The following is a 17,652-nucleotide window of genomic DNA, read 5'->3' on the forward strand; positions in this document are numbered from 1 at the left end:
CCCCAGAGAGACCAGATGAAGCAGTTGTAGAAATGTACCAATTCGGAAACATTTTCCGAAAGTATAGAACAACCTGTGTGACATTATGCATAGATTCTTGTATGAGAATGATATATGGGTGAAGAGAGTAGAGCAGGTTTTTGAGAGCTAAGTATTTTGGGCCAGCCCCTAGACCCCGGATGTTTAGGGATATGATGTGGGTCATGGGAGGAGATCATTGGGCTGTCGTGCTCTAAGGGCCCCAGAGGAAGAAAAATCTGCAATTGGAACATCAACAAGGAAGCAGTCCATTGGGGAGGCAGATGAGATATTTTTATTTCTTCCCCGGAAATGTCGGCTACCTCGGTTTTGCTTCCGTCGGACAGTAATGTTGCCTGCCGAGGTAGGGCTGATGTGTGGGGAGGTAGAGGCCCTAAGCTTATGGATGGTGAGGGAGTGTAGGTCTAGGGTCTTTCTTTGTAAAAGGAAGTCTAGGTCACTTCTAAGAGAGTTCATAGGAGATGTAGTAGGTGAGTTAAGGAGAGTGACACTGAGGCAGGGGCATTTGTCCTTGGATTGACGACGGGGTGGAATAGGAGTAGGAGAGGGTACATATGTGACATGTGAAGTGGATGGAATGTTGTGATAGGGATGTGAAGATGGAAAAGGAGTAGGTATTTCCTGATAGGGGGTAGGTTCCAATGGTGGTGGGCAATTAAAGTGAGCTAGACTGCCAAGTAAAGGAAAATCTGACTTTTCAGAGATATTTGGGGAGGAGGAACGGAAATTGGAGATGTTATCAGAGAACTGAAAGTAAGAGGGTGCCGAGAATTTTTCTTTCGAGGGATACCTGGCTGAGGCATGTTCTGATTCTGTGACACAAGCATTTTACCCTTTATTCTTGGACGTTCCCTATCAGAATTGGACAACGTGGAGGCGTTGTAGCATTTCCGTCCATGTAGGCGACCTCCAGGACGAAGAGGACATTGTTCACGCAGGTGTCCTGTTCAGTGACAGAAAGAGAAACGAAAAGGAACCTCCCAGTAATCCAGTCATTGATGAAGATTAATATCCTCCCAATGCAATTTGATGTGATGTCTTTTTTCACAGAGACCAACACTAGTAAGTCATCGACTGACAGTTATACAAACAAAGGCGGAGGAAATTTCAATTAGAATCAAGTAGCACATAATGTACAAAGTCGAGGTCGAAGCCAAAGCAGAGGAAACAACTTTAACAGTGGCAACAGTTCAGGCAGGAGTACTTTTCAAGGCAGAGGAAACAATCAAGGAAGTGGCTATTTTCAAGGACAATCTCGAGGAAGAGGAAGAGACTTACGTCAAATTTTGTGTCGAACATGTAACAAAGTTGGACATTATGCTGAAGATTGTCGAACTTCTCTTAATAAAATTCCCAAGTTTCATCAGCACTCAGCACAATTTGAAAATGATCAAGATGATGATAACTCAGAATATGTTTTTACTTCTTTGTCGGCATTACAACTTTCATCCCATCTTAGAAGTGATTATGAAGATGCTTGGATCTTGCATTCAGGGGAAACTCAGCACATGACTTGTCAACGTGACTTTTTTTGGAATTTTCAAGATTGCCAACTTAATTCCATTTTTCTTACAGATGATACAAAACATACTCCTTATGGAAAAGGAGCAATTAAAGTTTTTCTCCCTGGCATTGGAGAAAAAATTATTTCAAATGTATGGTATGTACCAACCTTTAAGAAAAATTTGCTATCTTTAGTCACAATTTGACAAGCAGGACATTAGGTAATTATTGAAGATGGCCTAGTTAAGATTAATTCAGTCAAATAGAGCTTGAAAACTATGATGACAGGTTATGAAGATGGAAAATTGTTAAGGATGAAAGGGACAGTTATTCCAAGGCATTCTGATTTTACAAGGGCAGTGACTAAAGGAATTTCACCTATAAGATTATGACATGTAAGATATGGACATTTAAATTTTGATAGTCTTTCTCAATTGCAGAAACAAGGGATGGTTAAAGGACTTCCCACTTTCAAAAAGGAAAATACAAAATGTGAAGCTTGCATTTATGGACAACAAAGTCGAGAAAGTTTTCCAACAAGTTCATGGTGCGCAAATAGGCTGTTGCAACTAGTTCACAGTGATGTTTATGGACCACTACAGACTTCATTCGATAGTTGCAAATATTTCTTACTATTCATTGATGATTTCAGTAGAATGACTTGGGTTTATTTCTTAAAGCAAAAGTCAGAAGCATTTGAAAAGTTTAAAATTTTTCGACAACTTGTTGAAAATGAAGTCAAAGAAAAGATATGTACTCTCGGGACAAATAATGGGGGAGAATTCAATTCAAATGAATTCAAACCTATTGCAGTGATAATGGCATAAGAAGACATCTTACAAATTTTTACACTCCACAACAAAATGGGGTAGTAGAAAGAATGAATCACACCTTGTTAGGAATGGAAAGATCTCTGTTAACTTTTAAAAGGTTAAGTCCAACATATTGGGCAGAAGAAATTCATACAGCTGTCTACTTAAGAAAGATCTCCAACTGCTTCTTTAGACAGAATCACACCTTATGAAGCTTGGTTTGGTTTCAAACCTCAAGTTAAACATCTTAGAGTTTTTGGATCAATATGTTATGCCTTAGTTCTGAAAGAAAAACGAACTAAGCTTGACTTAAGAAGTTTGAAATGCACAATGATTGGCTATTCTGATGAGAAGAAAGGGTACTGTATTTTGACCAATGGAAAATTTATTGTAAGCAGGGCTGTAATTTTTGATAAAACAGAGAGTAAGAGTGCTGAAGAATCGAAAGTCTTCTTCAAAAGGTAGAAATTAAAGGCAGTCAAAGAAAAGGAAATATGAAAAGTCAACCAAATTCACCAAATTGGTATTAACTTGATTTTCCTTCATCTGAAGATGATTCCTCCAGTCCATCTACTTCAACAACACCATCAGGATCTTCTAGCAGTTCATCCACATCTTCAAGCAGCAACAGTTCTTCTGACAATGATTCTCCAAAATCTTCATCTGATCGACGAACATCAGTTTACATTAATCCTCTTTACAATGATGGTGACTTTTTAGAATCTCAAACAAGTGAGCATCAACTACCAAAATGGGTAGTTCAACTTTTGAAAGATGTAAAACCTGATGAGCAGAATAAAACAGGAACAAGGAAGTCACACAAAAGTGAAGGAAATTTTGCCTTGATAGCAAATGATTTTACTAAACCTTCCACATACAACGAAGCAGTAAAACATAAAGAATGGCACTAGGCTATGATTGAAGAATATCGAGCAGTAATTGATAACAACATTTGGAAACTTGTTGATTGTCCTCAAAATGTTAAACCCATAGGATGCAAATGGGTTTACATAATTAAGTACAACCAAGAGGGCGAACTTGAAAAGTATAAAGCAAGACTTGTCGCTAAAGGTTTTGTGCAGCAGGAAGGCATTGATTATGAGGAAACTTTTGCTCCTACAACTAAATGGAACACCGTCTGATTAACACTTGCAGTGGCCGCTCAGAAAGGATGGAAATTTCATCAAATGGATGTGAAAAGTTCTTTTCTCAACGGGGATTTACAGGAAGAAGTGTATATGACACAACCACTAGGTTTTGAAATTGAAGGGCAAGAACATAAACTCTGCAAATTAATCAAGGCTTTATATGGGTTAAAACAAGCTCCCCGAGCTTGGTATGAAAAAATGGATGAATACCTTAGTAAAGTTGGTTTTCAACAAAGTGAATCTGATGATACTTTGTATGTGTGACAACAGGGAAAATATCTAGTGATTCTTGTTATGTATGTAGATGATTTGATCATTAGTGGAAACAATGATGATCATATTGCACAGGTGAAAAAGGAGTTACATGCAGGTTTTAAGATGACAGATTTGGGATTACTTCACTACTATCTTGGAGTTGAAGTCTTCCAACGTCCACATCATATTTTCATTTCTCAAATTAAGCATGCCGCAGAGGTTCTTCAGCGATTTGGAATGCAGGATTGCAAGCCTGTTCTTACCCCCATGGATCAAAACTTGAAACTTTCAAAATTTGAAGGGGGGGAAAGGTGGACAGCACTACTTACAAATAGTTGATTGGAAGCTTGATTTATTTAACAAACACTCACCCTGATCTATATTATGCAGTCAATATTCTTGCACATTTTATGCAGGAACCACGAGACAGCCACTAGAATGCAGCCAAAAGAGTTCTTTGATATATCCAAGGAACAAAAGGTTTTGGTCTTCTTTACACAAAGACTAAAAACTTTGTACTTGGTGGATATTCAGATGCCGACTTTGCTGGAAGTATTGATGATTGAGCATCAACATCAAGTTAACTAATGAATACGGGGTCAGCAGCAGTATCTTGGAGTTGTAAGAAACAAGCTACAGTGGCCACTTCTTCAGTAGAAGCAGAGTACATTTCAGCATGGGAAGCAGCATGTGAAATTGTTTAGTTGTGCAGAATTTTGCAGGACTTGGGCATTTCTCAAGCAAAAGCTACATCATTATTGATTGACAGCCAGTCAGGCATCAAACTTGCCAAGAACCCAGTTTTTCATTCAAAGACAAAGCATGTGGCCACCAAGTATCATCATATCAGATCTCTCATTGCCAAAGATGTCCTCAAGGCAATTTATTGTCCTTCAGAAGATCAGATCTCTGACATTTTCATGAAACCGCTTGGCAGAATAAAATTTACTAAGTTCAGGGATGAACTTGGTATCTGTTGTAATGTATCTTTGGATCATAAGGGGAATGTTAGATGATCCAAAAATAAATATTATCATAGGCTATTAAGTTAGAATAAAATAATTATTAATTTAAGATATTAAATTAATAATTATTAATCTAGAATATTTAATTATTTAATGGAGACATTTAGAATTATTATATTGTTGTAAAAGATATGATTCTACAAATATGTAGTATCTTAGGCTCTATTTTAGGAGAATTGTTAGTAAGATTGTTTGAATAGCTTTTATTGTAAGTGGATACTTTTTATTGCATAAGTGATCCATAATTAGAGGTAGTTAGGACATTGAGCTTATAAATAGCTCATTGCAAGAGTGTTTGGTTTTTCAGGTGTAAACTCTTGCAAAAGGAGTCATCTAACGAGGCGGAGGAATTGCCTAGATGGTCAAAAGTGGCCAGAATCCGAGAAAAAAAAATTCAAAAAATCTTGTAGATGTAGTGTTTGAATCGTGTTTTTGAGGGTGAAAATGGATTCAGCACCATCCAAAACGTCTAGGACACCTAAAATTTTGAAGTTTAACAACTATAACTTGGATTTACAAAAAAATTTGCCGGATTTTCTCTAAATATGACGGAATTTCCATAACTTTCTGGGCAACTCCTCCACCTCGTTAGACTACGCTTGCAAAATCAATATGTAATTTCTTTTTCTGATTAATAAAATTACATGTCTGAGGACACTTCTGCCATTAAAAACTTGTCATAAATTAGTTGTGAAATCAATGACGAGGATAATTATTTTTTGTCAATCAAAGCCACCTGAAATGACCAGGGGGCGAGACTAACCTCTGGGTCTTGGGTCGTTAACCTATTTCCTTACATTCGAGGAAGATGAGCCCTTAGCCACACAAAGCAGTTTTAGGGCATACTCCAAGCCCTATTTTGGACAAGTTAAAATAAATTATATTCTTTTATATAAAAATGGAAAATAAATTCAAAATTTTATATGAATTTTATAAATTATTTTTCTTACTTTGGTAATACTTATGTCGTGATGTATTATGTAAATCTTATTGTGTTAAATTTTATCTATAAATTGTAACTTTAATAACTGATCTATGGATATTATATTTTATAGAGAAACCATATGAAGGAAATTTAATAGGACTATTTACTTATTTTTTCTATAGAAATCACATAGAAAAAACTCAATTGAACTATTTATTTTTAGCTTATATAGAAACAAAATAAAGAGAATTTAATAGAACCATTTACTTTTTAAAACCTATTAACAACATAAATTAGACAATATAATTTACAAGAGTCTTTTCCCATAACAATTATAGGTCTAATCATTAATTCACATGTGCATTATGAAAAAAAAAACTATACCCAAAGAAAGAAAAACACAAATAACATTATTTTTAACAAAAATAATTGCTTAAATTTAATAGTTTTTATTCAACGTTGAATTTTTTTATAAGAAGGAATCAAACCTACATTGAATCAACTTTGATCTCTAATGCCCATTGTAATGTCTTCAAATTAAGTAGGTATAAGAAAGGCATGTAAGTAATATTAATAAATCCAAGCAAGTGAAGAACCTTTAGTAAAGAAAGACAAGTGGAATATACAATAAGACAATCTCCAAGTGGACCCATGGAAGATTTGTAAATCTTAACAAGAGAATAAAGAGATGATTCAAATTGGAATTGTTTCTCCTCTATGAATAGCAAGAGGATTCAATGCAACCAAAGCTTTTGATATTAATTTCAATATATAGGGGATGCATGCATGAACAAAATCCATAATAATAGAATTCTATCGTATAAAAATAATAACATTTCTTTTTTTGAATCACCATGGGAAATTTTGTTAACATTTTTATTTTCAATTTTCATAGTATATAGAAAATGATTGATAAAGAAAATACCATAAAAATAATGAAAAAGTGAAATACATTATGAAAAATTTTCTTATTTTTGGATGATAAAAACAAAAACAATTTTTATTTCAAATTTGACAAGTACTTTTTTTTTTTAAATTTTCATTTGCATGGGAAATAATTTTATGTCTTTTTATAATGAGCTAGAAAGCTCTAGAAAGAAAATGAAAACTTCAATTTTGAACCTGATGGGTTAAAAGAAAAATGGATGTGGAACCATGGACCCAATTTCCATATGTAATAGAAATACATAAACTATATATTATATATTAAATATATAAAATGTTGTATATATATTATGTATGTATTATGTATTAAATATATAAAATATTTTATATATATTATGTATTAAATGTGTACAATTTAAGTAGGCTTAATAGTTAACAACATGGTAAAAATAACTTCATAAAATCCAAAATAAATAAATATATATATATATATATATTAACAATTAACTCATTACATCAATTACAAATATTTAAAATATGACACAATATTATTATAAATTACATTTAATAATAAAAACTATTTAATATCGTTCTTAAATATACATAAAATTGAATATCCTTTTAAATTTATTTATTTTCATATTATTTAAATTTAAAACTATTTAATATCATTCTTAAATCTACATAAAATTGAATATCCTTTCAAAATTATTTATTTTCATATTATTTAAATTTAAATTTTGCATTACACTGTTATATATTAATTTATTAAAATTTCACATGTAATTATTTGACATATAATTAGAAGTAGCATACATTTTTTTGAATAATTGGATAATGGACTATATCCCAATTTGAATTGTATTCATGTCAACGTCTACGTGAGATAGGAAACATATAACTTCTTCACCCCTGTGAGCATCACCCGATGCAATGAGTGCTAAGTGAACTATTCAAAAAATCATGAGAAATTAGTCAGTTACGACTACCTCTCATGGAAATGGTCATACGTTTGAATGACTTACTTAACGCAGTTGAATCCCAAAAATGATATCTAATATAATGCACTGCGTAAATCCCCCATACTTAAATTCAAAAAGAGTCAAGGGATCTCTACTTGAATGGTTCATGAGGCACAATACTTGCTAAGGTTTTGCAAATGGGGTAGCAAGCTAAGTGGGCTTGATTGTGGGGAAAAACTCCACAGTTAAGCGCGCTTGAGCCAGAGGAGTTCTGGGATGGGTGACCTCCTGGGAAGTCCTGGTTACCGGGTGCAAGCCCCGGAAGTGATGATTGATGCTATGTGATTCGTTCTCCACATTTCACTAGTTTCAATCCCACTTCTTCACCCCTGTGAGCATCACCCGATGCAATGAGTGCTAAGTGAACTATTCAAAAAATCATGAGAAATTAGTCAGTTACGACTACCTCTCATGGAAATGGTCATACGTTTGAATGACTTACTTAACGCAGTTGAATCCCAAAAATGATATCTAATATAATGCACTGCGTAAATCCCCCATACTTAAATTCAAAAAGAGTCAAGGGATCTCTACTTGAATGGTTCATGAGGCACAATACTTGCTAAGGTTTTGCAAATGGGGTAGCAAGCTAAGTGGGCTTGATTGTGGGGAAAAACTCCACAGTTAAGCGCGCTTGAGCCAGAGGAGTTCTGGGATGGGTGACCTCCTGGGAAGTCCTGGTTACCGGGTGCAAGCCCCGGAAGTGATGATTGATGCTATGTGATTCGTTCTCCACATTTCACTAGTTTCAATCCCACTTCTTCACCCCTGTGAGCATCACCCGATGCAATGAGTGCTAAGTGAACTATTCAAAAAATCATGAGAAATTAGTCAGTTACGACTACCTCTCATGGAAATGGTCATACGTTTGAATGACTTACTTAACGCAGTTGAATCCCAAAAATGATATCTAATATAACTTCTTGCAAGTGTTAGTAACTCTTCCTAAACCATGGTTTGAGTAATGGTGTATATTTTCATTGATCATGATTTTTCTGCAATTTGAACTTGAGTAATTATTATTTGAGGGTATTCGAATATGCGTTTACGCTCCGATTAATTTTCTGAGTAATGTATAATCGCTCATGTGTTTTCATTTTTTGGATTTGGCCCTTAATGCCGCTATCAAGGAAAAGGGTGGGCCCCATTGGAGTTTTTAAGTCAAATCAACGGTTTCGAGAACTTGAATGCATGCGATGAAAGGTTAAAGAGAATTGACGAGAAGTTTTTCTGGCAAGTGAAGTGGAAAGGTACAAGTTTTCCAAGGTGAAGGTTCCACATATAATGAAAAAGTGTATTTGAGAATTTAGGCTTGCATTATTGAGTGTAAGTGTTATTGAAATATTTAGATTTTAGGTATTATTAGAGAAATTTTGAAGTTTTAAATGGATTTTTTTTTATTATTGAGTGTACGTGTTATTAAAATATTTAGATTTTAGGTATTATTAGAGAAATTTTGAGATTTTAAATGAATTTTTTTAAGGATTATAAAAAATAATAGTGGAAATATTAAAATAAGATTAGATTATATCATCTAATTTTAAAAGGAAAATAAACAAATAAAAATTATATTTCTAATTTATCTCTCTACACATTTTTTATGTATTTCTTAATTTTTATGTAGCAGGGTTTGTTGAAAGTATGTAATGCTTGAAATTTGAGTAAAAAGATTGAGAGATAAGTTGAAAATATGATTTTTTTATTTTTTTACTTATTGGCTATAAAGTTGATTTTGTCGTACTTTTTGTTTTGAGACCCTTTTTTTACCTCAAAAATTATCTAATGATTAGAGAAGACACTTAAAAGAAAAGTTCAAGTCTCAGATTATGAAGAGAAGTGTTGAGCACTTAGTGTTGAAAAAAAACTAATAAGGACATTCAATATTTGCTAATTGTAATGTGTAGCTAGAAGGGAAAAATACTAGATAATGTGTAACTATAAGAGAAAAATACTAGATATCAGATAGGGGGTTAAACTTACATTTACCATGTCTAGTCACTTTGAAAGATGTTAAAGGAAAAGTTCCAAGAAAAAGTGATTAAGTACGCCCGCACCATTGATTAACACATACACTTATAAATAGCTTAAGGGAGTGTTGAACGCAGGTTATGCACTAGAACATGAGATGGGTAGCGTAAAATGTGTAATGATCATGTAGTATAGTGATTTAAAATAAGTTGATCATAAAATATGCAAAGATAAAGTTATTTATGAGAGTATTATGTGTGAATAGAGTGCAACCAAGTGATTTAGTAAAAAAGACTTCATGATTTAAACAAGTGGAAATTCCATAGATCAATGCCATATATTGATGCACATAGTAAATAAAGGGCCAAAAGCTATTAAACAAAATGAAAACGGTTGAAGAGTCAACTCACTATGTGTATATGAAAAAGAGAGTAAGAAAACGCTTGAAGAGTCAACTCACTATGTGTATATGAAAAAGAGAGTAAGCTGATGGAAGAATGTGTAACTCACTATCTGTATATGAAAAAGAGAGTAAGCTGATGGAAGAATGTGTATATGAAAAAGAGAGTAAGCCGATGGAAGAATGTGTATATGAAAAAGAGAGCAAGTTGAAGGAAGAATGTGGAACTTAGTTAAGCAGATTGGTTGAGTCAAAGTGTATTTTGTCACCTATAAGAAAAATCAATGTGGAAAAAGAGAAGAACGACGATGGAGTTTTAAAAAGATGATAGAATATTCCATCTTTTTGAAAAGGTTATTATGGAGTAAAGATGATTTTTGTTTTATGTGAAAATTTAAAATTTAAGGTGAAGTATTTTAATGTTATCAGGTGTTTAAGTGTTATTATGTTTATAAAATAAAATAATATAATATAATTATAATAAATATAATGACATTCAAATAAAAAATAATTAAAATTAATAAAAATAATAAATAGATTTAAATAAAGTTGTTATATTGTAATTTAATATACATATATATATAATTTTATATATATGTATATATATATATATAAATTTAAATAATGATATAAAAAATTAAAAATTTTAATTAATAAATATGTAATTAAAAATTAATATATTTAAGTATATATATGTATATAATTTTATAATTAAAATATATTTAGAAATTAAATTAATAAATGAAATTTATATTTATTATATTTCAAAATTTGCATTTAAATTTAATTAATAAACTGATTACGATTTAATAAAGATAATTTTGTCCAGATAGGTTTATCCCTTTTAATTATTCTAATGAACCTTCTTCTCATTTTTAAATTGAAAGAACATGAAGAAATATCCAAGATCCTTCTGCTTACTTCTAAATTGAAAGACCACAAGGAAATATCCAAATCGACCTGATATCAATACACACGAATTTTCTTGACATTCGAAAAAAAAGTGATACAGTTGTACGCCGGTGGCCAATCTATTATTTCAAACTTTTGTCGCTGTAATTGACTATGGATCAGATGGAATCACGAAAATCACATTTCAACGACAAATTATAAAAAACGCAAAAGAATAGAATAATAAGATTAAGGTTTACATTAGTGGAATGAAAGTATAAATAAGATGTATTAAGAAGCATCGGGAGCAATCAATCTGCCAGGAATTTTAATATCATCCCAATATCAGTCATTCGGCTAGGGACTGGTAGTGTTAATACACACCAGTCGTGGAATTCAAAGAATACATAGGGTAACATCATGCCATTATGGAAGATTTCCAATTATGTCGATTGTGCAGATGTTTTGATGAGGGTATTGAGCGCCATCGGTTCAATTGTTTATGAATCTTTAGCCAGCGCTGGCACCCTGATTATCTTGAGTAGATTAATAAATAGTCTAGAATTTCATCCTCCGGCTCCGAAGTATGGAGATTTCACGAATACAATGAAGAAGGTAAAATATTGCAGAAGATTTATCTCGATTTTTATATCTTTGGTTGGGTTAATTGAGTTAAAATTGAAGAATAATGGTGAGGTGATATGCAACAAATATTGCCTTTGTTGTATTTTGCAGCTGGAATATTTAGGTACTCAAACAACTTATGCTATTTATTTTCTTATTCCTTAGGGATATAAGGCGTATGAGGGTTTAAAGTAACACAATTTGTTGAACATTGTTCGTGCGTTTCACAGGGTTTCTGCTGACGAGGACTGCAAAAATCGGAGTCATTTTTTCATTTTCGTCGTGGATGGATTCATGAGGTAACCAGTTTACATTGTTTATATTGTAGATGTGTGGAGTTCCCAACGCAAGTCGTAAGTTAGACCCACAACATGTAGAGGTAGGGGTTGGGGCCTTCCTTCAGCTCTCCCAAAACAGCGTTACTTCCGACTATGGTCAGACCCGATTGAGGTCAAGGTTATTTTCTTCACCGCTACATATTTATGTCAACAGAACTTCGACTACCATACGTTAGCCCACAACTCCGACTATTAGGTTGTTGCTAAGACCAAGTGGGACTCGTACAACCTTGGACGAATTGAGCCAGGCCCAACTAAACTCTAACAATCTTTGCATACCTCCGGGTCGGGTACGAACAAATTAATGGTGGTTGTGGACTGTGTGGGGTTTGGTAGGGCGACTTTTGACTGCACGGAGTCGGTAGAATGTATTTATGCTTCATTAACTTATTTAATTAGCACAATCATATTTATCAATATGGTTGATATACGCTAATAGGTTTATATCAAGCGTATCTACAACTACATTTTACAACCACATTTTCCAATGTGATTGATAAACACCGATGCGCCTATATCAACCACATTAATAATTATAAACCAGAAGGAACAATAAACCCAAGGGATTAATAATAAAACCCCAAGGGATCTTGAACCAATAAACCCAAGGGATTAATAATAAAACCCCAAGGGATCTTGAACCGAAGGGAATAATATTAAACCCAAGGGTCTAATTTTATAAACCCAAGGTATAAAAATGCTAAGATAAATATTAAAAACACTAAGATAAACATGGTTGAGCATAATTGCTTTTCATATTGAGAAAATTTTTGTTAGGATGCGACGTTGAACTATGGTTGACCATGCTTGAACATGGTTGACCATTGTTGAATAATATTAAACCCTAGGAATATAAACGCTTACGTCAATAAACCCAATGGATTGATATTATAAACCCAAGGGAATAATAAACCTAAGGTATAAAGATTAAAACCCAAGGTATATAAACCCTAACATGCATATTATAAACCCTAAAATAAACAATGTTGACCATGGCTGACCATGATTGATTTAAATTTAGAGACAATCCTTTTGACAATGCAACGTTGGACTATGGTTAACCATGGTTGACCATGATTGATTTTCATATCGAGACAATCTTTGTGAGAAAAAAACGTTGGACCGTGGTTGATTTCCATATCAATGTGGTTTGACCATGGTTGATTTTCATATCCATGTGGTTTGACCATGGTTGCCTATGATTGACCATGGTTTACCATGATTAATATTTTAGACCTAATGGATTGATATTAGAAACCCAAGGGATTAATACTAAAACCCCAAGGGAGTAATATTAAACCGAATGGACTAATATTATAGACCCAACGTATATAAACCCTAAGATAAATATTATAAACATTAAAGAAATCATGATTGACCATTGTTGATTTTGATATTGAGACAATCCTTATCACAATGCCATGTTGGACCATGGTTGACCATCGTTAATTTTGATATTGATGCAATCTTTTTCATAATGCGACATTGGACCATGGTTGATCATGGTTTATTTTCATGCTGAGACAATCCTTGTCACAATGCGACATTCAACCATGGTTAACCATAGTTGGCTAAGATCGACGAAGGTTGACCATGATTGATATTATAAACCTAAGGGAATAATAAGCCCAAGGGATTGATATTATAAACCTAAAGGAATAATAAACCCAAGGAATTAATACTAAAACCCCAAGGGATTATGAACCCAAGGGAGTAAAATTAAACTTAAGGGAGTAATATTATAAACCCAACGTATATAAACCCTAAGAAAAATAATATAAACACTAAGATAAACATGATTGACCATCGTTGATTTTCATATTAAGACAATCCTTATATCAATTCCATGTTGGACCATGGTTGACATCATGATAAACCATGGTTAACCAGGGAATAATAAACCCAAGCAATTGATATTATAAACCCAAAGGAACGATAAACCAAAGGGATTAATATTAAAACCCCAAGGGATTATGAACCTATGGGAATAATATTAAACCCAAGTGACTAATATTATAAACCCAAGCTATATAAACCCTACGTGGAGATAATTTTTGTCAAAATGTGAGATCCGACCATGATTGACCACAGTTTACCATCGTTGTTTATGGATGACAATGGTTGACCATCATTGATATTATAAACCCAAGTTAATAATAAACCCAAGGGATTATTTTTCTGAACCCAAGGGAATCATAAACCCAATGGATTAATACTAAAACCCCAAGGGATTATGAACCCAAGGGAATAATTTTAAACCCAAGGGACTAATATTATAAACCCAACATTAGTAAACCGAAATAAAATATTATAGACATTAAAATAAATATGGTTTATTTTCATGGTGAGGCAATCCTTGTCACAATGCGACATTCAACGATGGTTGACCATGGTTGGTTATGACTAATAATGGTTGACCATGATTGATATTATAAACCTAAGGGAATGATAAACCAAAGGGAATAATACTAAAACGCCAAGGGGTAATGAACCCAAGGGAATAATATCAAACCGAAGGGACTAATATTATAAAGCCAATATATATAAACCCTAGGATAAATAGTATAAACATTATAATAAACATGATTGATCATCTTTGATTTTCATATTGAGATAATCCATATCACAATTCCATTTTGGACCATGGTTGCCATCATAATAAACCATGGTTGACCAGGGAATAATAAACCCAAGCGATTGATACTATAAACCCAAAGGAACAATAAACCCAAGGGATTAATACTAAAACCCCAAGGGATTATGAACCTAAGGGAATTATATTAAACCTAAGGGACTAATATTATAAACCCAAGGCATATAAACCCTAAGTGGAGACAATTTGTTTCATAATGCGAGATCGGATGATGATTGACCAAAGTTGACCATGGTTGGTTATGGTTGACCATGGTTGACCATGATTGATATTATAAGCCTAAGGAATTGATATTATGAACCCAAGGGAAACATAAACCCAAGGGATTAATACTAAAACCCCAAGGGATTAATACTAAAACCCCAAGGGAATAATATTAAACCCAAGGGACTAATATTATAAACCCAACTATAATCCCAAGGGACTAATATTACAAACCCAACTATAATCCCAAGGGATTAATACTAAAACCCCATGACTGACCATAGTTGACAATGGTTGACCTTCATTGATATTGTAAATCTAAGGGAATAATAAACCCAATGGATTGATATTATAAACTTGAAGGAATAATAAACTTAAGGGATTAATACTAAACCCCAAGGGATTATGAACCTAAGGAAATAATATAAACCCAAGGGACTAATATTATAAACCCAAGGTAAAAAACCCTAAGATAAATATTACAAATACTAAAATAAACATGGTTGAGCATGGTTATTTTTCATATTGAGGCAATTCTTGTCACAATGTGACATTGGACCATGATTGACCATGGTTTATTATGGTTAACCATTGTTGAATATGATTAAACTCTAGGAATATGAACCCTTCGGTCAATAAACCCAAAGGATTAATAAACTAGAAATAAATGTTATTCAGCTGGTAATGACATAAAAATATTTCTCTAAAATAATTAATTAATAAAAAAAATTCCATTTGCTATATAAAATAAATAAATAAATGAAAACCACAATTATTTAAAGTATTAAATATAACCCCAAAATAAAGTTAATCCCACGCTATGTACATCAAAGAGACTCAGGTTACAATTTTGACGTTTGAGGCACTAGTGATTATCTGAGGTGATTCTAACTTATCCTAAAGTTGAGAAACAACCATCACGCCTGATTCAGCGTTCTCTTATTCTGAATTTTCTGCCATCACCATCATCAGTAAAACCCCGAATTTGACTCAGCGTTCTCTTATTCTGAATTTTCTGCCATCACCATCATCGGTAAAACCCCGAATTTCAAAGCCTGCGGTCGCTCAACGTTTTCGCCTTCTTTCTTTGAATCCAGTGGTGCAGTGATATTTACATTCACCGGCGATCTACGCCTTTATCCATGTAACGTTTGTCACGACTTCGATTCTCACAACCCCGTATTCTGTTAGAAATTGTAATTACTTTGACTTAACTATTTAGTTCATTTGAGTTTAACTAGTGCCATGGTGAGTTCATTTGGTGTTAGTGTTAGTTCATTTGAGTTTAACTAGTGCCATTGTGAGTTCATTTGAGTTGAGTTTAACTAGTGTTACTGTTAGTGTGAGCTCACTTCAGTTGAGTTTAGTGTTATTTTGAGAAAAGTTAAATATAGTGTGTGATTGCATTTTGAAATTATCTGAAGTGAGTTTGAAAAGGGTTAAATACCTATAATGGATTCATTGTAAACAAAAGCCCGAGAGCAGCCACTCATGAATGTATGTGACAAAGATTAATGAATAGAAGTTTATTTTATTGTGTATTTTGAGGTTCTTCCACAGCCTTTCCAATCGCCCCCGATTCAATTTGCAGTAGGTTTTTGCACCCAAGAACAAAGAAATATGGGATCGATGGCCTCATGCTGCCGCCGGAATGATGTGGTGACTCCCGAGGCTATCAGGGTCGTCCACCTTAACGGCCAGTTGGACGAATTTCCAGCACCGGTTAGCGTCAAACGAGCGCTGCAAAACGATCTCCGTCATTTCATATGTTGTTCGTGTGATCTCTCCGGCGTCAATTGCCGGCCATTGCAACCTAAGGAAGTTCTCCGGCTGGGAGAACTCTATTTTTTCCTGCCGCTCTCTGTCCTTGAGACCGACCTGTCGACCGAGAATTTAGTGGCCTTGGCGGCGAGGTTGCTCTCCGCTGCCAGAAAGGACGTGTCTAGGGCGGCGGCGCAGCGGCAGAGAAGCACAGATTCAACTTGTGATCTGCCCGGCAAGGGCTGTAGTTCGATGGATGTGGATGGGAAGTTATTGCGGAGCTGCGATGATCCGGAGGTGAAAATGGCATTAAAGGAGCATTTGATGTCCAAAAGCAGGTCGTGGAGGCCTACTCTGCATACCATCCAGGAGACAGGGTTGGCTTCTTGACTTCATCTCTCACCGTTTCTACGATTGTAAATTGATTTTCGTATTCCAGATTTATTGGCTTTTGTTTTAGCGCGTGTAATGGGCGGTATTCATATTGCACTCCCTATTATGAAGAAATTGTGGCCGAATGTTGTTTCACCTTATTGTGGAAATTTTACTTTAATGGGTAAAAAAGGGTAATTTGAATGCTTTTTAGGAAACATCTTTTATCTTTCCTCTTTTTGATATATTTTTGTTTTTTATATTTATTTTAAATTTAATCTAGGATTCAAAATTACATATTTCTAAAATCATGAGCTGTCTGATTTGAACAACGCTCATGTTGTCTATATTCCATTCTCTGTGAGAATCTGGGAAAAAGGTATGGGCTTCAGGGCATGCTCAATAGGTTCATGCACCTGGATATTTACTGAACTTATGCTCAAGAGGTTCATAAATGGGAAAGATCTGTACCGTTTAATTGTGTGACAATCTGGTTAGTTTTATTAAAATTCAAAGAACTTATTTAAAATATTGAGTACCGTTTAATTATGTGACAATCTGGTTAGTTTTATTAAAATTCAAAGAACTTATTTAAAATATTCGTTTAATTGGGAAAGATCTGTACCGTTTAATTGTGTGACAATCTGGTTAGTTTTATTAAAATTCAAAGAACTTATTTAAAATATTGAGTACCGTTTAATTATGTGACAATCTGGTTAGTTTTATTAAAATTCAAAGAGCTTATTTAAAATATTGAGAGATTTTTTAGATAAAATTAACTATAGAGTTTTTAATTCCGTGTAATGTTTCTAACATTCTACCTATTA

The 17,652-nt window shown here is 33.6% G+C and overlaps 1 protein-coding gene across 1 annotated transcript; it reads left to right on the plus strand.

The window, feature by feature from the left end:
• Nucleotides 1–16,201: 16,201 nt before the first annotated feature.
• Nucleotides 16,202–16,843, plus strand: LOC149178015 (uncharacterized). Its single transcript, XM_089421954.1, has one exon. It carries the CDS (start codon nt 16,313–16,315, stop codon nt 16,841–16,843), a length of 531 nt encoding a protein of 176 aa, XP_089278080.1. The 5' UTR covers nt 16,202–16,312.
• Nucleotides 16,844–17,652: the final 809 nt, after the last annotated feature.

This window comes from Pinus tabuliformis, chromosome 4_1 (assembly GCF_031772625.1).
Source record: "Pinus tabuliformis cultivar Carrire ecotype Pingquan chromosome 4_1, CPIR1, whole genome shotgun sequence".
Lineage (NCBI taxonomy): Eukaryota > Viridiplantae > Streptophyta > Pinopsida > Pinales > Pinaceae > Pinus > Pinus tabuliformis.

Excerpts from the sequence above, each read along its gene's own strand:
- LOC149178015 (XM_089421954.1), top strand. The coding sequence starts at position 16,313 with ATGGGATCGATGGCCTCATGCTGCCGCCGGAATGATGTGGTGACTCCC.